Source organism: Muntiacus reevesi, chromosome 6 (genome assembly GCF_963930625.1).
Source record: "Muntiacus reevesi chromosome 6, mMunRee1.1, whole genome shotgun sequence".
NCBI classification, from domain to species: domain Eukaryota; kingdom Metazoa; phylum Chordata; class Mammalia; order Artiodactyla; family Cervidae; genus Muntiacus; species Muntiacus reevesi.
The window spans coordinates 57549545-57572058 of NC_089254.1; the positions used below are offsets into that span (position 1 = coordinate 57549545).

A 22514-nucleotide genomic window follows, 5' to 3' on the forward strand; every position below is an offset into this window, starting at 1 on the left:
ATCATACTGTTCATGGGGTTCTCATGGCAGAGTGGAGTGGGTTGGCATTTCCTCCTCCGGTGGACCCATTTTGTCAGAACTCTTCACTATGAACTTTTAGCCTTAGGTGGCCCTGCACATCATGGCTCATAGCTTCACTGAGTTATGCAAGCCCCTTCGCCATGACAACAAGGCTGTGATCCATTAAGGGAATGCAAATTATCCCTTCAGATAACCTGTGCTAAGCCAATCTCCTTTAAAGAACGAAGAGTTATGAAGTGTGTAAAAATCACTAAAGAGAGATTGGCATTAGAATGAGCATCCTCTTCTGGCAGAATCTGAAGAATAAGTAGAACATTGACTTAGAAGCAACGTTTGTGAGAGATGTGGCAGCTGCCTCGGGCATTTTGAGCAAATGTTCCTTTGGGTCCAAATGCTTATCAACATGGGATGAAATTTATGGATTTCTCTATTCAACTGGATCTCTGGAAAGTGCCTCCTGCCTCACCCTTTAGATGTTCACAGTGTTATTTGGAAAATGCACCTTTGAAAGCAAAAAAAATGTACTTTTGAAAGCAAAAAAATGTCATTTGGAAGAGAGGATGGTTGTTTTCCTTTCTTTCTTCTGTCAAACCCTCCACCCACTCAGAATTTAATATCTCCTTTATGAGATGAAAGTAACTCTAATGGAAATTACATGCATGCATTAAGAGACAACATAACCACTTAGTTTTACAAATCTTTACATCACTCAGTTGAGTCAACATTAATAAAATCTGTTCTCTTGACTCTCAGGCTTCAGAAAATTCAAAAAGTAATATTCCTTAAAACTATGTGCTTTCTGAAAGAAATTGAGTAGGTTGAAGGCAAAAACAAAAAATGAGGCTGGCAGCTTAGGGGCTGGGAGCCTGACAATAGGGAGAACTCTATAAGCAAGAAGAAAAATCTATTTTTTAAAGATTAAAAATAGTTACTTGTGTTCAGAACACTTTCAAACACAACTAATGTGATAGGAAAATCCTATTTCAGTTAAAGAAGCCAAGGCCCAGTAACCTATATAGAAGGATATAAAACAATACCAAAACTTCAGGAAGGAAGAACTTCTTGTTTAAAAGCAATATATTAATAGATGAGGGATATTAAGAGATACAAACTTCCAGGTACAAACTAAGTGAGTCTCAGGAGTGAAGTGTACAGTGAGGGAAATATAGTCAATAATTATGTAATATCTTTGTACAATGATAGATGGTAACTAGACTTATCATGGTGATCATTTAGAAATGCATAAAACTATTGAACCACTATGTTGTGTATCAGAAACTAACACAGTGTTATAGTTCAATTATATTTCAAAAACAAACTCATAGAAAAAGATCATATTTGTGGTTACCAGAGGATAGGAGGAGGAGTAATTGGATGAAGACAGTCAAAAGGTACAAAGGTACAAACTTACTGTTATAAGATAAATATTTGCTGGGGACATAATATACAAAATCATAAATATAATTAGTACTACTATACATTATATATGACAGTTGTTTAGGAGAGTAAACCCTAAGAGTGCTCATCACAAGGAAAGTAATATTTTATGTTGTATCTATAAGAGATGACGGGGCTTCCCAGTTGGTGCAGTGGTAAAGAATCTGCCTGCCAATGCAGGAGACGCAGGAGACATGGGTTTGATCCATGGGATAGGAAGATCCCCTGGAGGAGGAAATAGAAACCCACTCCAGTATTCTTGCCTGGAAAACCCCATGGACAGAGAGCCTGGCGGGCTACAGTCCATGGGCAAATAGTCGAACATGACTAAGCGACTGAGCACATACGAGATGATAGATGTTCACCAAAGTTATTGTGATAATCGTTTCATGATAGGTGTAAGTCAGATCATTCTGTTGTACATCTTTAACTTAAATGGTAATGTGTGTCAACAGAGAAAGCAACATCTAAAATTCCAGAGCACTGTGAGTCTGTATGTAGCGTAGAAGGAAGTCTGTGTTTACAGATGAAAGGGTGCTGGTTCTGTGCGGCTGCAAGTGGAACATTTACCATTCCTGGACTTCATTTTTGTGATGAAGGGGAGTTGCACCTGCTGATCTCTGAAGTTCTCTCTGTTATTCAGGTTTGGTTGCTGTTAGGGCAACATGATGTTCGAGTCAATGTCCTTCTTTAGCTGTTGCTTGAATTAGAACCGTTAGGAAAACTGCTGGGGAGAGATGCTCCTCCTTCTTGCCACCTTCTATGCTTTTTTCCAACCCTCAGCTAACTGGGGCTTGTGACTAATTTTGTGGGTCAGAGTCTGAAACGTTCTAGGAACCAAATTTCTGTAGGGCCGGGGTTACTCTGCAATAGAAGTCGAGCTCATGCATAGTAAGCCCTGCATTAGGTGTTTGACCAGCTATTAATTAAAGTGGTTCTTCATTATTATCTTTTATGCATACTATTTTCTCCAAACAATGGCCAGAGTGGGGAATGGGTGACTCCAAATCCTTAACAGAAATAACCACCTGAACCCAACACATCTAACCTGAGCATTTATGGTTATCCAACTCCCCTTCTGAAAGTTAGGCCTTCAGAGAAGAACTTCAGAGAAGTTCTGCCTGCCAGGGCTAAATGATAAAGAAGTTCTTCAAAGCTGGGAGGCAGAACCAGCTGGAGGGAAGAGCAAGGCAACAATCACAACTTAAAAAAAAAAAAAGTAATAAACTGCCATTAGCCTTAAAAAGTCATGAAAGCCAGGGCCTCCCTAGTGGCTCAATGGACAAGAATCTGTCAATGCAGAAGACACGGGTTCAGTCCCTGAGCCAGGAAGATCCCACATGCCACAGAGCGACTAAGCCCATGAGCCACAACTACTGAAGCCTGCATGCCCTGTAGCCTGTGCTCTGCAACAAGGAAAACCACCACAATGAGAAGTCCCCACACAGCAGCTAGAGAGTAACTCCCGCCTGCCGAAACTAGAGAAAGCCCGTGCTCAGCAATGAAGACCCAGTACAGCCAAAAATAAATAAATAAATTGATAATTTTTAAAAAGTCACAAAAGCCAAAAGAACCAAAAGCAATGACCAAAGTTACCATATCAAGCTAGAGAGATAAGAGTGAGACCAGTGGGCCAAGATAAATTGGGGCAAAGTAGATGGAATTTTCTAGAGTAGCTGTTGCTCCCTCTGCTTCTGACTTAAATTTGCTATTTGGGCCAGAAACAAAGCAAACACTTAGAAAGAAATAGACAAAGCCATTGTTATAAGTGGCACAGTAATGCTATTCAAGGACATTTAAACACACATTTTTGATGAGAAGTGTCCTAGAATCTGAGTGTTAAAGGTTATCTATTCTCTCCAACCCAATAGACATTATATGAGAGAACAATTTTGAAAAGCAGTGTATAACTCCAAACCAAGTCACTTAGAGCATTAAAAACATAAAATTGGAGAGAAGGGATTTGAAGCTAAGATTTGCTAACCTAATTTCCTGTTTGGAAAAAAAAAAAAAAAAGAAGACATGTACGTACGAGGCACTAATGGGCTTAATAACCTTATTAAATCCATTATTCAAAAATTATGTGTGATATAATTGCAAATGATTAGCCATCTTATAATTATACTTTGCAAAACAAATAATTAGCCAGAGAATTGGTAATCTGAGGTTGGGTGAGGCTGACTGGAGTAGGAAATAGACTCCATCAGTGATTTTCCAGGTGTGGTCCATGGACCTTTGAGGGTGGGTCTCTAAGACCCTTTCAGGGTAAGAAGAGTATCCTCTCAGCAATGCTAAGACAATAGTTGTCTTTTGCACTGTGTAGCCATTTAACTGAGGTAAAATAGCAATGGTGAGTAAAACTGATGACATATGAGCATGAATCAAAGTTGCACTAAGTCATAATAATAATCATAGTGGTCTTCACCTCCACACCTCCTAGATTAAAAAAGAGGGGACATCTGCCCTTGAAAATGCCACCTATAAAATAGGAAAAAAATATTAATTTTATTAAAGTAAGTACATGATTTTTAAGAATGTCATCTGATGAAACAGAAATATGCATAGAACACTTCTGCTGCAAAACAAAACATGATGTTTGGCCTAAAGAAAGGCACTTGTGTGAGGGAGTTGAAAACTGAATTAGTCAGTTTTTCACGGAACACCTTTTATTGAAAAAGACTGGAAGACAAATTATAGTTATTTAGACTTGGATATATGGCAGGTATTACATCTACAATGAATGAAATGAGCTTGTCACTTCAAGGAAAACAACTGACAGTATTGGTTGCCAATCATAAAGTTTGAGCTTTCAGAGAAAATTTAGAATTTTTGAAAAATTCTGTCTTCTGCTATGAACTTGACAGCTTCCTATTACTCCAAGTCCTTTCTAATGAGATGCATGGTGCTAGCAACAGGTATGATTTTTCAATATTGTGTCATAAGGTGTCCTGTATGGATGTGAGAGTTGGACCATAAAGAAGGCTGAGTGCTGAAGAATTGATGCTTTCAAATTGTGGTGCTAGAGATGACTCTTGAGTGTCCCTTGGACAGCAAGGATAGCAAACCAGTCAGTCCTAAAGGAAATCAACCCTGAATATTCATTGGAAGGACTGATGCTGAAGCTGAGGCTCAATACTTTGGCCACCTGATGGAAAGAGCTGACTCTTTGGAAAAGACCCTGATGTTAGAAAAGATTGAGGGCAGGAAGAGAAGGGGAAGACAGAAGATGAGATAGTTGGATGGCATCACTGACTCAATGGACATGAACTTGAGCAAACTCTGGAGATAGTGAAGGACAGGGAAGCCTGGCATGCTGCAGTCCACAGGGTCACAAAGAATCAGACATAACTTAGTGACTGAACAAGAACAATAACGTCATAAGTTGTATCAACATTTGGAATACCTGCATAACTCGGTGAACCAATATTTTCTAAATGACCAATGTTTGATATAGGAAATCATGCCATTCAAAGGACAAGCTAAATCACTTGAATGTAACATAGTGCAAAAAATCCATTTCAGATTCCATATGGCAACTAATCAGTCTTTTAAGAGATAACTACTTGCTGAGCTTTGGTATAGAATCAAAGAAGGCTATTGGTTGTTATCTAAAAAAGGATATTAAAATTTTACTCCCTTTTCCACCTAAATGTATATTTAAGACAAGATTTCCTTCATATAGTTCCCTTAAAAGAACACATCACAACAAATGCAGAAGCAGATTTGAGAACCCTGTTGTCTTCTATTGCCAGACATTAAAGATGGTAAAATGATGCCTTTCTTCCCACTAATTGGGGGAGGAGTTGGGAAAAAAATGTTTTTAGAAAACAAATATTTCATTTATGTTAATATGGAATGGATTTATCATTTAAAATGATTAATAATTAAATGATCTTTTAAATTTCTAAGTTTTAATTTCCAGTATATATATATATTGACAGCTATAACTCACATAAACAAAAGCTCTCTGATTTCCTCAATAATTTTAAGAACATAAAGTGGTCCTGAGAGCAAAAAATTGAGACCTTCTATTACAGGGAATGAGCGTGAAAAAGAAATGTGGCTGAGGACAGTGACTGGGGGATGCCAACATGTAGAGGTTTGGGAAGAGAAGGAACCACCCTAAAAGGGAAAGGAAGCTAGAAGCAGTTAGTGTCCTGGATGCCAAGTGAAGAAAGTATTTCCAAAGGAGAAGTGCCCAGAAGCTAGATGGTGGGAGAGGGAGTGGAAGATGAGTCCTGAGAAGAACCACTGAGTGTCCAGACGGTGATCATGGTGACACTCTGACCAGACACATTTCATGGGGCAGAGATGGAAGTCTGATTGGAGGGAATAGGTTCAGGTTGTAATGAAGTAAATGCAGATGAACATACACAACTCTAAACAGGTTTTACTATCAAAGGGAGCAGAGAAGTGAGGTGATAGCTCATGGGGAATAAGAGATAAGGGAGACATTTTTAGATGAGAAATTCTACTACATGCTTGTAGAGATAGAAAGATCCAGAAGAGGGAGAAAGGCAGACAAAGGCAGGAACAGTTATTAGACAAGGCAGGAAGGGACGGAAGGCAGGCATTAGAGGCGCGGCTCGGGGCAGGAAGGGCCGTCTGAGGATGCTGACTCCTAGCCCAGCACTCTTTCAGCCTTGTGCTGACAGACCTCTCCACTGAGACAATGTCCCCTTTAACCCTACTTATTTTTTAATTTATTTATTCAAACCATGAACACATTTTTATTTTACGAAAAGTACTGAGGTATGTAATAAAAAAATCAAAGCCCTCCCCTAATTTCATTCCCATTCCCAGAAGAAAGCCCTGTTAGCAATTTAGTGTGGTTTCCTAACAGACTCTTTCTATGTGTTTGTACATGAAGAAATAAATGCTTTGTTGGGGTTTTCCCATAAATGACATCATACTGTGCAAAATATACTATAAATTAATGCTTCCATAATACTTCTTGAAGCATTTTCCATTCTGATGCAATTCTGCATGATATTTCATAGTATGGTTGTTTCATTCTCCTACTGATGGACAGTCAACTTAATTCCAAGTCCTCACGAATTCCATTAGTTCTCTAATGAATTACCTGTGGTTCTCTTTATGACTACATATAAGAATGTCTTTAGGAAAAAAGTTGCTGGATCAGAAGGTATACATTTTTAATTATTTATAATCTTTCCAAAAGGGCTGCACCAATTTACATTCCCCAAAATGTTGCATAAGAATACTTGTTGCCCCAAATCCTTTGTCAATACTGAATATTGCCCATTTTCTTAATTTTTTCCAATCTAACAAAAAAGTATTTTATTGCATATTGTTTTATTATTGCATTTTATTTTATTACATATTTTTCTCGTATGTAACCTCTTGATTACAAGTGAGTTTGAATGTTTTTCGTAGGCATTTAAGCCTCACCTTTGTCATATCTAGTTACTCCCATTTGTATTTCACCAACCAAAGTTAGGAGTCAGTTCCTTGGACAGCATCTTCATACTAACCCCCATCTGACTCTACAATTCTCTCCTGTGCTCCTATTTTGCTCCTTCAATACCAATATCATCTCACTTGTCACAACTGGTTACTCACTGTCTCCCCACTCCACCCACCCCACACCAGACCCTGCATCTCCAGTACAGGGATCAGGCTTGACTTCGCTCTGAAGCCCGAGCCCCTGGCACATTATGTGGCACTGTGGTTGGTAGTCGATAATTAGAATCACTGAGTAAGTTCATAATGACATTACTTTACATTTGCAGAGTGTGGTACAATCTACAAACCTCCTTCCCTTGCAATTTCTCAGATTGCCTAAATCAAATCAGATTTGCAGGAATTAACATTTTAGGGAAAACGCCAGGGACAAGGGAGGAGGAGTATAAACAGCATGAATTGAATCACCAGCTGCATAACGGGATGCATATAAAAATAAATCAGTGTAACTTAAGCCCTTGGATTTCTAAGTGTGTTCTAAAATAAATATGTTCCACAAGAAATTAGCAAAAAGTCATCACAATATTAAAACAACTGCAGTCAACAAATTGGAAAAAATAAGTTTAAAGTAAAATTATCCATTCAGTAGTCAAATAAAAAGAATAAAACAAAGGAAAGATCTGCTATTTGAAGAAATTAAGCATTGATGTGAGTTTTTGTCTGGAATGATATAATTTGACTGCAATCTAGATTGATCAAAGTATATGTACAACCTCCAAATTTTTCTAGTAGGATTCTTGTAACTGACTGAACTTGAGATTTTAGGCTATGCCATAATGCTCAAATATAGATCACAGAGATAATTCATCAATGTTCTTCAAAACCTGTTCTGTGAAGCACTAGTTCCACAAGATGCTAAAAGGTATTACACACATTTTTAAGAAGATTCCTAGGTCAAATAAGTTTTGGAAATGCTGATTTAAATAAAGGAAAACAAGTTTAATCAGTGTAAGGTTTATCAAAGCCTTCAATAAGCCCCAAAAGCTTTGCTTAGCTCCAAGGTATAAATATGAAACATTTCCTAAACTAATTTGACCACAGAACTATGTAATGTGTGTGTGTTTTATGAGAAAGATATACATCTCAAGAAACTAGTGTTGTACAGAGCTTTGAGAAACACTGCTGAGATTACAAAAACAATCTTCTTCTATGCCACAAGTGATCTTTTCGGATTTATAAATATCCACAACCTTAAATCCCCCAGTTTTATCACAGTTTAAATGTTTACCCTGATACAGTGGCCCAGAATCACATCTGAGGCTGCAAACATGAGGGTGGAGAGAGTTATAATGCTGCCAGCTCAGAGAAGGTCAGAGAAAGGAATCTTTGTGGAAAGTTAACAGGTAAGAAGCTTCATGTGAGTATAGCAGCTCATGAATTATTGAACATGATGCCCATGAAGTCTATTTCCCTGTACTATTTTGCTGCTCCAGATTCAAAATCTATCATGCTGTCTTGCTAATCTTTTCAAGTCTGAACTCCTAGGACCTCCTCTGTAGTCATCCTCACCCCTGCAAACTCCCCCTGCATAATTAGCCCATTGCCAGACTCTCTGAATACACAACGAGTCATATTCTACATGTTTATCTCTCTCTGAAGCTGAAACCTTGGTTCTTTTCTGATGCAGTGAATTAAGGTTTCCACAGGGCTCTGGGCTGTGGCTAGTATCAAAGAACTAGAAGGAATTAAAACTCTTTAATCTATCTCCCTGGCCCCATGCTGGCCTGACCTTCAACCACTTGGAAAGAAAATTATTCACCCTTTTCTTAAAACTTCCTAGTCATAGAGGTCCCTGAATAAAATCTGTGTAGTCTCTAAGTTATCCTCCTTTATCCCTGGACACTCCCCAGGCCTAATCCTTCCCATGAAATGTTACCATTTATCTCTCCCTCACCCCGTTGCTAGCCTTCCAAGCCCCAATGTTTTTGTCTGTGGCTTACTCCCTGATATTCAGCTTGATGGTATCTCAGAATTCATACCCAAACTGACTGTGCTCCTGATGAGCGTTCGGAAAGAGATTCAGAATCTTCATAAGGACTTGATACATCTCTGTTGCTTCAATAATATTATATTTGGTTTATCCCCAAAACCTCTGATATGCTAAGCCCTTTGGGAAACTTTTTTTGTTGCCTCTCTCCAAATGGGTTCTGCTCTGAGTCAACAAAGGAGGTGACCATTTTTTCAGTTTTAAAGCCACCCATTTGTCTGCATTATTCTTGAGGTGTGTTCTTGGTCTTACTCTTTCTCTTGTTGTGTTTTTCTTTCAGTCATAGTGAAATGGAGTAGGGGTGGTGGTCCTTAGAAGGTTCTTAGATAAAGTGGGTTTTTGTGTATTTTCTGGGCCCATGTTGGGAAAAGCTACTAGTAGATCTAAGATATATCTGTTCTGAATGTTGGTGTTAGAAATCAAAACCTGACTAGTGTGTCAGTGAAATGGCTGTACTTCCCAGGCCCTACAATAGATGGGGCTGATGAAACTGGGACTTTAATATGGTGAACTTTCAAGCCTACTCTGAGCTTTCACGCCTATCTCAGACAGTGTGGAAGGTGTAAGAAAGAAAGCTTTTAAGCACTCCTTCTCCGCACTCCTCAATTACAGAACTGAAGCTGTCACCTCTTCTACTAACCCGTTGTACTGGGTTTTCCTCTGTTGGACTGGGTAGAACAGAGGAAAAATAGAGAAATAAAGATCATATGGGAAACTTGAGTCCAAGAAGAGAGGGGGGAGCAAACAGACGGGGGATGTGAAACCAGAATGGTGATCAGTTAACCTTACTATGCATGGTATCCTCAGCTTAGCCTATTCATTCAAGTTACACTGGCCCTGTATATAAATAACTTTCTATTAAGCAATCTTTTCTATTTGTAGGCATCTCAGATATTGTATTACAGGCTTCTCAACATATTGTATTGATCCTTTTATCTTCTTAGAATCCCTGAGCACTGCATGAGAAATTTAATTCCTAAAATTTTTAAGGGAGATTATGTATTGAGAATGAGGATGAAAGAAAATAGTGTCTTTGATTAGGTGAAATGGTTTCTAGTACTTAGTACAAAACCTTATCTCCAAAATTCAGAAATAGTAATTGTGGCCAGAAATAGTAATGGAGCTATTCAGCTATTGGAAAAGATTTCTATACTTTTTCTGTAATGAAAGAATTAGAACTGTACCTATATTATTAATATCCACACTATTTACTCTCCATGAGTAGGTCAAGAGCAAAACAGTATTTTGGTATATAAATTCTATCTTTAGAAATGATTTTTGATGTCAAAAATATATTTCTGGCTAAATATTGGTAACAATTACTTTCCTAAAGGAAAATAACCCCTCTTTATTGACCGTGAAATTATTTTAGCATTGAACTCAGATCTAATGTCCATTTCCCATCTGCTTTTTTGAAATATAATAAAACAGTCAACGCAGAGGGCATAAATGATGCAGTGGATAAAGTATTCATTTCAGGCTTCTGGGTAGAAGAGCAGATTGAACAAAGCATTTACTTCTCTCCCTTGAGAAACCCCACTAAAATGACAGAAAATGAATTTGTCCACAAGGACAAAGAACAGAAAGAGCCAACAGTCACAAAATGTTGAAAGCCAGAAACACAAGGACAAGTGGTAACTGACTTAGTCTATTCAGGAAAGTTGCATCCCAAGCTAGGAGGATGGAAGACTGAGAAATAAACCAGTCTACACTGCAGAATTGCAAAGGACTTGGGAACTGGCTTCATATAGTAGTTCTAGACTTGAAAGTGAGGCTAAAAACAAGTGGTAGTTGGAAGAGTAGTTGGAAGATTACTGAAGAAGTAGTAAGATCCTCAGATCGGTTCCTTTCCCTTATTCTGAATGAGACTAGGGTTTATTCTCTGGAGATAACAAAATCAAGAGCTTCTGGACTGGGTGTGGTAAGGAACATCCTATGAAAACACAAGCATACTGAATCTAAGGTCCACCCACTGCTGGCCTCAGAAAGCTGGCAACCCAGCTGGAGACTAGAAGACCCTTCTCTGGGGACATCCCAAGAGGAAGGAGCCCCAAAGACTCTGACAGCAGTGGTTCCTTGAGAAAGACCCAGCCAGCTCACCCACTAGCAAGGACCATAGATAGCAAGCCACACCCAGTAGGCCTACTTTCCAATCCACTTTTAAGATTTCAACTGATTTCCACTTTTAAACATAAACCAACAACCTAAGATCATTGGATATATTAGAAAAATTTCAAATGTAAAAAACAGCATAAAATAAAGAGAAAAACAACTTAAAGAAGACAGAAACTATGTTAAAAAAAAAAAACAATTTTTAACTCTAATTAGAGTCAAACCTGATTTGGTGTCTGAACAGCAACAACAACATCCCACTTATAAAAGTAATTAAAATGAATATCTTCAAAAAGACAAGAGAAGATATTAATTCAGGTAACAAAAAAGATAAATTATACTAGTGATATCGGAAGATTTTCATAGATGTATTGAAAAAAAATCAAGTTGAGGATATTATCCAGAAAATAGAGTAGAAGGCAAAGAGATAGAAAATAGGACAGAAAAACTAGGAAAATCAGAGAACCAGACTAGGTGACCCAATACCCAAATAACAGGAGTTCTAAGAAAGAAAGACATCATCAGTGGGATAATTCAAGAACATATCTCAGAACTGAGTGACATGAATTTCCAGGTTGAAAGGATCCATCAAATGTCTAACACTGAATGAAAATAAAGCCACGCCGAGCCCATCATCACGACACTTCAGAACACTTAGAATAGACGCTACTCAAATTCTTAAAGGATTGCGACACAGAATAACTTCAGACAATAACACTAGGAGGCCAGGAGCCAATGAATTGATTCCTTCAAACTTCTGAGGGAAAATGAAATTAACCTAGAATTCTATAAGCATCCTTTCTGGATATCTATTATTGTGTAACAAAGTACCCCAAACTTCAGTGGCTTAAAACAAGTCATTATTATATCTCACAGTTTGGCACTGTGAGAAATTCAGTAATTCAGGCAGAACTTGACTGGCCAATTCTTCCTCTCCATGTGGCACTGACCACAGACACTTGATGATATTCATGTAGTGCTGGGCTGGAGGGCCCAAGATGGCTTCACTCATGTAAAGAGTGCCTGAGGAGGGGTGACCAGGAAGCTGGGTTTACCTGGGCCTCTCTTCCTTTCCAGGTAGGGCTTTTTTTTTTTTTTTTAATAGACTTTAATTTTTTAGCAATTTTAAGTTTACAGAAAAATTGAGCAGAAAGTACTGAGAGTTCCCATGTATGCCTCATCTTCTCAACTCCCCCAATTATTAACAAGCTGCATTAGTATGGTACATATGTTATAAATGAAGAGTCAACATTGATACAGTATTATTAACTGAAGTCCATAGTTTATATTAGGGTTTTCTCTTTGTGCTTTCTATGAGGTTTGACAAATGTGTAATGACATATATTCCCCAATACAGTATTATACAGATTAGTTTCACTGCCCTAAAAAGCCCCTGTGCTCTACCTGTTAATCTTCCCCTCCCTCCTCATAACCCCTGGAAGCCACCAATTTTTTTTTTTTACTGTCTCTATATTTTGCCTTTTCCAGAATGTCACATAGTTGGAATTATGTAGTATGTAGCCTTTTCAGATTGGCTTCTTTTACTTAGCAATATGCACTTAAGTTATCTCTGTCTTTTCATGCCATGACAGCTCACTTCTTTGTATTGTGACTAATAGTCTATTGTATGGATATACCTGGTTCATTTGTCTATTCACCTTTTGAAGGACATCTTGGTTGCTTCCACTGTAAGGCTTTTTTACATGATGTCTTCAGAAAGATAGATTTCTCAGATGGAGGACCAGGGCTCTAAGAGACCAGAGTTGCCAAGAATATTAAAAGCCAAGCCAAAACTGGCATAGTGTCACTTCCACCATATCTTATTGGTGAAAGAAGAAACAAGACAGCCAAGATTTAAGGGTAGGATTGTCAAAGATATGAAGCCATTCTTAAATCTACCACATTGGCCAATGAGCACTCTGATGGTCCTAGAGGCCCGTTGCCTTCTTCCTATTGGTAGCTTAGCAAGAAGTCAAGGGACGCCTCCTTTTCAACAAAACAATTACCTTTCCCAGAAATCTATTATTACTACTATTACATAGTGACTTATATACTCAAGAGTTTTCTTTCTGTAAGAATATACAGATGTGCTAGTCTAGCTCTGTACTGTCTGAGACACCTTTTTATGAGATAGTGAGAGTTCAGAAACCAAATGAACACTGCTACTTCTTTATTTGAGTTTTTCCCCCAATAAGTCCTATTAACCCTATTTTTGTTTATACTTATGGTGTGACAGGCTGTGATTCTGGGCCCACCCTCCACGTCACCAGCAATACCTCACCACCCTACACCTCACCAAGTCAAGAAGTAAAAACAGTTTCAGATAGACAAATGCTAATAATAATGTTACTTCCCATATAACCTTCAAATATAATATTTAAAAATATACTCCATCAAAAACAAGAAAAATGTGGCCTTCCAGGAAGTGAGATATCCAATAAATCAGAAAGAAGTGAAGAAAATTCCCAGGAAGATGAAGAAGGCAGCTCCCAGGACATGTGCTACAAACAAGGGTGACAGAGTAACAAATCCAAATTAAGCAGATCAAGAGGTTTCAGGAGAGAATTCCACAAGAAGATGAAATTACTAAACTATATGATACATCAGAGCATATTGAAAGGAGTTCAAACATTTATAAAAAGATTTAAGAGTAAATTGATGTTAAATACTTCAGAACTTTAAGCAGAGAAACAAAAGCAGCTATTAACTCCAGGGAAATAAAAGAATTGTGAAGAGAAGAAAAAGCAACCATAGATCTGTTATAAATAGCTAAAGCTTCTTCTTGATAGTGAGAGGTGAGTAGATAATGCCAAAGGCTAAAAATCAAGAAGTAGCCTTGAAAGTATTTTATTTAGAAATAAGGAAGAAAATACAAAAATACTCAGCCAGGGACTTCCCTGGCGGTACAATGGATAAGAATCCACCTGCCAATGCAGGCCACATGTGTTCAATCCCTTTTCTGGGAAGATTCCACACGTTATGGAGCAGCTAAGCCCCTGTGCCACAGCTACAGAGCCCGCGGAGCTAAAACTACTGAAGCTCATGCGTCTACATCCTATGCTCCACAACAAAGAGTAGCCCCCACTGGCTGCAACTGGAGAAAGTCTGAACACAGTTACAAAGACCCAAATTTTTAAAAAATTTTTTAAAGGCTCAGCCAAATAAGGTTGAAATTAACTGCCTCTTGAAATGGAGAAACAGGCAGGATGGGGAGTGTGAGATTGCTGTTTACCACTGCAAGGCTTGTAGATTAAATATAGTTCAACTATTTTGTTCCACAACTTCAAGTCTTTGCTCACATTCATTTTTTCAATACTGCTTGCTCTGACAACTCTAATCCTAGTTCCCATGTCTCCTCTTTTTTTTAATAGCAATTACTGCATTCTAGCATCCTCTATAATTTGCTTATGCATGATGTTTAGTGGGGTTTTTTCCCCTCCCAGAATTTCAGTGATACAGGGGCAGGGGTCTTTGTCTTTTTCACTTACCAGTATAATCCAGATGCCTAGAACAGTGCCTAGAACACAATAAGGCTCAATAAACATCACTCAGGTAAAATGAATTGATTTTGAAAACTATATGCATGGGTGACTTTGATATTAGAAAGGTAAAATAAGTCACTTACCTCAAAACTCTACCACAAAGCAAAAATCCTATAATTAAAGTATTGCTCAGAGATCTTGGTCTTCTATTAACATTAAGAAATGTTATTAGGATTTCAGGGCTTCCCTGGTGTCTCAGATGGTAAAGAATCCGCCTGCAACACAGGAAATCCTGAATTGACCAAGAAACCCTGGTCAAGAAAATCCGTTGGAGGGAGGGCATGGCAATCCACTACAATATTCTTGCCTGGAGAATCCCCATGGACAGAGAAGCCTGGCGGGCCACAATCTATGGGATTACAAAAAGTAGAACAGGACAGAGCGACTAACACATATATGCCATTAAGATTTAGCGAGGCGTGTGGGGCACGGATTTGGAGTTTTTATTATAGTTGATTACAATGTTGTATCAACTTCACATGTATAGCAAACCTATTCAGTTGATTACAATGTTGTATCAACTTCACATGTATAGCAAAACTATTCTTTTTCAGATTCTTTTCCCTTATAAATTATTGCAGAATATTGAATATAGTGTATTGGGTATGGTCCCCTGGGCTATACTCCAGGTCCTGTTCCATTATCTATTTTATATACAACAGTGTGTATGTGTTAATACTAAACCCCTATTTTATTCCCCTTCCCCTTTCTCCTTTGATAACCACAAGTTTGTTTTCTATTATCATTAGTTTTCTAGACTTCAGAAAGAACACTACCTGCAGTGCATTCCAAATATGTATATATTTGGGATACAAATATGTATCCCAAACCTGATACATGCTTACCTGTCTGAAGCACTGAAACAGTTGGCAAGCACTCTAATACAATGAGTGAAACTTATATAACACTTAAAAATAAATGGTGATTTATGCAACCTGCCTGACTTCAGACTCTACTACAAAGCCACAGTCATCAAGACAGTATGGTACTGGCACAAAGACAGAAATATAGATCAATGGAACAGAATAGAAAGCCCAGAGATAAATCCACGAACCTATGGACAGCTTATCTTTGACAAAGGAGGCAAGGATATACAATGGAAAAAAGACAATCTCTTTAACAAGTGGTGCTGGGAAAACTGGTTAACCACTTGTAAAAGAATGAAACTAGAACACTTCCTAACACCATACACAAAAATAAACTCAAAATGGATTAAAGATCTAAATGTAAGACCAGAAACTATAAAACTCCTAGAGGAGAACATAGGCAAAACACTCTCCGACATAAATCACAGCAAGATCTTCTATGACCCACCTCCCAGAATATTGGAAATAAAAGCAAAAATAAACAAATGGGACTTAATGAAAATTAAAAGCTTTTGCACAACAAAGGAAACTATAAGTAAGGTGAAAAGACAGCCCTCAGATTGGGAGAAAATAATAACAAATGAGGAAACAGACAAAGGATTAATCTCAAAAATATACAAGCAACTCCTGAAGCTCAATTCCAGAAAAATAAACGACCCAATCAAAAAATGGGCCAAAGAACTAAACAGACATTTCTCCAAAGAAGACATACAGATGGCTAACAAACACATGAAAAGATGCTCAACATCACTCATCATCAGAGAAATGCAAATCAAAACCACAATGAGGTACCATTACACGCCAGTCAGGATGGCTGCTATCCAAAAGTCTACAAGCAATAAATGCTGGAGAGGGTGTGGAGAAAAGGGAACCCTCTTACACTGTTGGTGGGAATGCAAACTAGTACAGCCACTATGGAAAACAGTGTGGAGATTTCTTAAAAAACTGGAAATAGAACTGCCATATGACCCAGCAATACCACTTCTGGGCATACACACTGAGGAATCCAGATCTGAAAGAGACACGTGCACCCCAATGTTCATCGCAGCACTGTTTATAATAGCCAGGACATGGAAGCAACCTAGATGCCCATCAGCAGATGAATGGATAAGGAAGCTGTGGTACATATACACCATGGAATATTACTCAGCCGTTAAAAAGAATTCATTTGAATCAGTTCTAATGAGATGGATGAAACTGGAGCCCATTATACAGAGTGAAGTAAGTCAGAAAGATAAAGAACATTACAGTATACTAACACATATATACGGAATTTAGATAGATGGTGGCGATAACCCTATATGCAAAACAGAAAAAGAGACACAGAAATACAGAACAGACTTTTGAACTCTGGGGGAGAACGTGAGGGTGGGATGTTTTGAAAGAACAGCATGTATATTATCTATGGTGAAACGGACCACCAGCCCAGGTGGGATACATGAGTCAGGTGCTCGGGCCTGGTGCACTGGGAGGACCCTGAGGAGTCGGGTGGGGAGGGAGGTGGGAGGGGGGATCGGGATGGGGAATACATGTAACTATATGGCTGATTCATGTCAATGTATGACAAAACCCACTGAAATGTTGTAAAGTGATTGGCCTCCAACTAATAAAATAATATTAAAAAAAAAAAAAAAAAAAAAAAAAAAATAAATGGTGATTTATGTAAGGTTGTGAGACAGGAAGTCTATTTTAATGAGAAGATAAGCAAAAATGTCTGAGTTTAATTATTATTCATTAGTTTATACCTGGTCTTATTTCAAAAAGGATTTTAGGAAGCCTATGAAAGTATGGAGAACATAACATTAAATTGCATTTAAATTAAATTAAAATTTGGCAAAAGAAGATAGAAAATCAAAGATGGGACAAAGAAGAGGCAAGGGAGTGACTTAAAATATGTGCAGTTATAGCCTGCTACTGGTTGAATATTCGTCTCTAAGTTCTGTGTCCATTACTATTATTGAATGTTACATAAGAGATTATGGAAAAACCCAAACAAACTCTTGGGCTAGCCCAATAGATTCGGCTATAAGTAACAGAGAAACTCAATGTCTGGGAATTTAAATAAGATAACAGAGGAGTTTATTTCTCTCACATATGCAATCCAGGTTCGATATGGGAGCTCAGCTCTCACCCCTCTGCCTTCTCAGTGTAGAACTTATCCCCGTAGTCCGAAATAGCAGCTATCCTATTGTGGGCAGCAGAAGGAAGGAAAAGCACTAAGCAAGGTCACCAGTTGTTTCCGGAGATGCATTCCCAGAAAGTGTCCCTGGAGAATTCCGCTTCCATCTCATGGTCCAAAGCTTAGTGAGGTGGACACTCCTAGCTGCAGGTAAAGATGAGTAAAGCCATCATCATTCGGGGAGCAGACACGAGTCCTACTAAAACTTCTACTGAAAGAGATGAAGGTGGGGGGAACTTCCCTGGTGGTCCAGTTAAGACTCCCCACTCCCCATGTAGGGGATGCAGGTTTGACCCCTGGTTGGGGAACGGGGATCCCATGTGCCACATGGCACAGCCAAAAAGTTTTTTTAATTAAATTAAAACAAATTAAAAAGTAAAATGGGAGAAGGGGGAGAAAGGAATCTGAAAGACCACAAGAGCATCTGCCACAGCTTCACAACAACCAAAAGAAGAACGGGAACATGGTCAGGTTTGAAGTAATCAAGCTGGTAAAAACGATCAATTGCTCAAGAGATTTACAACAGCTCTTGGTTAAAAGGTTAGAAAGGGATGATTGGAAGTCTTCATTAAAAAAATGAAGAAATTTGATCTTATCACATCAATGCAACCCATTTTGTAGAACTGTTCTTGTAACAATTCCTAGTGATGTATTGATAGTTTAGAGAAAATGTGTCTGCAGATATTTGATTTTCTGAGTTCATTTTCACATTTTAAAAAGTCACAATAAAAACATGCTTCTTTGAACTCTATCATGTAAATGTCCTGAAATTAAATATACACATATATGTTTCTTCCAGAATTAAAGAAAACTCTATTTACCTTCGTTTACGGAAAAGAAACCACTGCAATCACAGGGACTATCAGAATATTTCCAAAAATGGTATGTAGTGTTCCGTTTAAATCTTCACCAATGTGCCTGTAATGATTAGTTTTATCTCATGAGTACCCAAAAGCAGAGAATTAGATAAGAAGACTAAAATGAACAAATTCCCTTTCTACTACCATTGCCTTTTCTGAGAAGGGGCCTTGGGTTCAAAGCCTTTCACCCACGGCAAAAGAGAACGAGACAAGATGCAGTCAAGGCAAAGACTGCAGGGGCGTCTCAGTCATCCAGCGGCAAAGTTCCAGAAAGGCCAGAGTGAGGACTTCAAGGTTCAGGAGGCAAGAACTGAGTGAGCATTACCGGAACAAGGGCTGATTGAGATCCAGGTCATTGCAAAGACTCTGCTTTCCCTATGGTGCAGCATCACCCACATTTCTACCGGTCTTGGGGTTTTAAGAAAAAGAGCTAAGAGTTTGTGGCTGAAATCCCCCAAAGCCATTTTATTTATTTTTTTTTTTTTTAAATATTATTTTATTAGTTGGAGGCCAATCACTTTACAACGTTTCAGTGGGTTTTGTCATACATTGACATGAATCAGCCATATAGTTACACGTATTCCCCAACCCGATCCCCCCTCCCACCTCCCTCCCCACCCGACTCCTCAGGGTCCTCCCAGTGCACCAGGCCCGAGCACCTGACTCATGTATCCCACCTGGGCTGGTGGTCCGTTTCACCATAGATAGTATACATGCTGTTCTTTCAAAACATCCCACCCTCACGTTCTCCCCCAGAGTTCAAAAGTCTGTTCTGTACTTCTGTGTCTCTTTTTCTGTTTTGCATATAGGGTTATCGCCACCATCTATCTAAATTCCGTATATATGTGTTAGTATACTGTAATGTTCTTTATCTTTCTGGCTTACTTCACTCTGTATAATGGGCTCCAGTTTCATCCATCTCATTAGAACTGATTCAAATGAATTCTTTTTAACGGCTGAGTAATATTCCATGGTGTATATGTACCACAGCTTCCTTATCCATTCATCTGTTGATGGGCATCTGGGTTGCTTCCATGTCCTGGCTATTATAAACAGTGCTGCGATGAACATTGGGGTGCACGTGTCTCTTTCAGATCTGGATTCCTCAGTGTGTATGCCTAGAAGTGGTATTGCTGGGTCATATGGCAGTTCTATTTCCAGTTTTTTAAGAAATCTCCACACTGTTTTCCATAGTGGCTGTACTAGTTTGCATTCCCACCAACAGTGTAAGAGGGTTCCCTTTTCTCCACACCCTCTCCAGCATTTATTGCTTGTAGACTTTTGGATAGCAGCCATCCTGACTGGCGTGTAATGGTACCTCATTGTGGTTTTGATTTGCATTTCTCTGATGATGAGTGATGTTGAGCATCTTTTCATGTGTTTGTTAGCCATCTGTATGTCTTCTTTGGAGAAATGTCTGTTTAGTTCTTTGGCCCATTTTTTGATTGGGTCGTTTATTTTTCTGGAATTGAGCTTCAGGAGTTGCTTGTATATTTTTGAGATTAATCCTTTGTCTGTTTCCTCATTTGTTATTATTTTCTCCCAATCTGAGGGCTGTCTTTTCACCTTACTTATAGTTTCCTTTGTTGTGCAAAAGCTTTTAATTTTCATTAGGTCCCATTTGTTTATTTTTGCTTTTATTTCCAATATTCTGGGAGGTGGGTCATAGAAGATCTTGCTGTGATTTATGTCGGAGAGTGTTTTGCCTATGTTCTCCTCTAGGAGTTTTATAGTTTCTGGTCTTACATTTAGATCTTTAATCCATTTTGAGTTTATTTTTGTGTATGGTGTTAGAAAGTGTTCTAGTTTCATTCTTTTACAAGTGGTTGACCAGTTTTCCCAGCACCACTTGTTAAAGAGATTGTCTTTTTTCCATTGTATATCCTTGCCTCCTTTGTCAAAGATGAGGTGTCCATAGGTTCGTGGATTTATCTCTGGGCTTTCTATTCTGTTCCATTGATCTATATTTCTGTCTTTGTGCCAGTACCATACTGTCTTGATGACTGTGGCTTTGTAGTAGAGTCTGAAGTCAGGCAGGTTGATTCCTCCAGTTCCATTCTTCTTTCTCAAGATTACTTTGGCTATTCGAGGTTTTTTGTATTTCCATACAAATTGTGAAATTATTTGTTCTAGTTCTGTGAAAAATACCGTTGGTAGCTTGATAGGGATTGCATTGAATCTATAGATTGCTTTGGGTAGAATAGCCATTTTGACAATATTGATTCTTCCAATCCATGAACACGGTATGTTTCTCCATCTGTTTGTGTCCTCTTTGATTTCTTTCATCAGTGTTTTATAGTTTTCTAGGTATAGGTCTTTTGTTTCTTTAGGTAGATATACTCCTAAGTATTTTATTCTTTTTGTTGCAATGGTGAATGGTATTGTTTCCTTAATTTCTCTTTCTGTTTTTTCATTGTTAGTGTATAGGAATGCAAGGGATTTCTGTGTGTTAATTTTATATCCTGCAACTTTACTATATTCATTGATTAGCTCTAGTAATTTTCTGGAAGAGTCTTTAGGGTTTTCTATGTAGAGGATCATGTCATCTGCAAACAGCGAGAGTTTCACTTCTTCTTTTCCTATCTGGATTCCTTTTATGTCTTTTTCTGCTCTGATTGCTGTGGCCAAAACTTCCAACACTATGTTGAATAGTAGGGGTGAGAGTGGGCATCCTTGTCTTGTTCCTGATTTCAGAGGAAATGCTTTCAATTTTTCACCATTGAGGGTGATGCTTGCTGTGGGTTTGTCATATATAGCTTTTATTATGTTGAGGTATGTTCCTTCTATTCCTGCTTTCTGGAGAGTTTTAATCATAAATGAGTGTTGAATTTTGTCAAAGGCTTTCTCTGCATCTATTGAGATAATCATATGGTTTTTATCTCTCAATTTGTTAATGTGGTGTATTACGTTGATTGATTTGCGGATATTAAAGAATCCTTGCATTCCTGGGATAAAGCCCACTTGGTCATGGTGTATGATTTTTTTAATATGTTGTTGGATTCTGTTTGCTAGAATTTTGTTAAGGATTTTTGCATCTATGTTCATCAGTGATATTGGCCTGTAGTTTTCTTTTTTTGTGGCATCTTTGTCTGGTTTTGGAATTAGGGTGATGGTGGCCTCATAGAATGAGTTTGGAAGTTTACCTTCTTCTGCAATTTTCTGGAAGAGTTTGAGTAAGATAGGTGTTAGCTCATCTCTAAATTTTTGGTAGAATTCAGCTGTGAAGCCATCTGGTCCTGGGCTTTTGTTTGCTGGAAGATTTCTGATTACAGTTTCGATTTCCTTGCTTGTGATGACTCTGTTAAGATCTTCTATTTCTTCCTGGTTCAGTTTTGGAAAGTTATACTTTTCTAAGAATTTGTCCATTTCATCCAAGTTGTCCATTTTATTGGCATAGAGCTGCTGGTAGTAGTCTCTTATGATCCTTTGTATTTCAGTGTTGTCTGTTGTGATCTCACCCTTTTCATTTCTTATTTTGTTAATTTGGTTCTTCTCTCTTTGTTTCTTAATGAGTCTTGCTAATGGTTTGTCAATTTTGTTTATTTTTTCAAAAAACCAGCTTTTAGCTTTGTTGATTTTTGCTATGGTCTCTTTAGTTTCTTTCGCATTTATTTCTGCTCTAATTTTTAAGATTTCTTTCCTTCTGCTAACCCTGGGGTTCTTCATTTCTTCCTTCTCTAATTGCTTTAGGTGTAGAGTTAGGTTATTTATTTGGCTTTTTTCTTGTTTCTTGATGTGTGCCTGTAATGCTATGAACCTTCCCCTTAGCACTGCTTTTACAGTGTCCCATAGGTTTTGGGTTGTTGTGTTTTCATTTTCATTTATTTCTATACATACTTTGATTTCTTTTTTGATTTCTTCTATGATTTGTTGGTTATTCAGAAGCGTGTTATTTAGCCTCCATATGTTAGAATTTTTAACAATTTTTTTCCTATAATTGAGATCTAATCTTACTGCACTGTGGTCAGAAAAGATGACTGGAATGATTTCGATTTTTTTGAATTTTCCAAGACCAGATTTATGGCC

The 22514-nt window shown here is 38.1% G+C and overlaps 1 protein-coding gene across 2 annotated transcripts in view; it reads left to right on the forward strand.

Moving 5' to 3' along the window:
• Positions 1-22514, forward strand: part of AOAH (acyloxyacyl hydrolase) — a 188477-nt gene that overhangs the window by 104556 nt on the left and 61407 nt on the right. For both annotated transcript variants that reach the window (XM_065939088.1, XM_065939089.1), the window contains one exon: positions 18428-18510. In XM_065939088.1, the coding sequence (XP_065795160.1) occupies positions 18428-18510 (83 nt within the window). The remainder of the gene's footprint in view (positions 1-18427; positions 18511-22514) is intronic.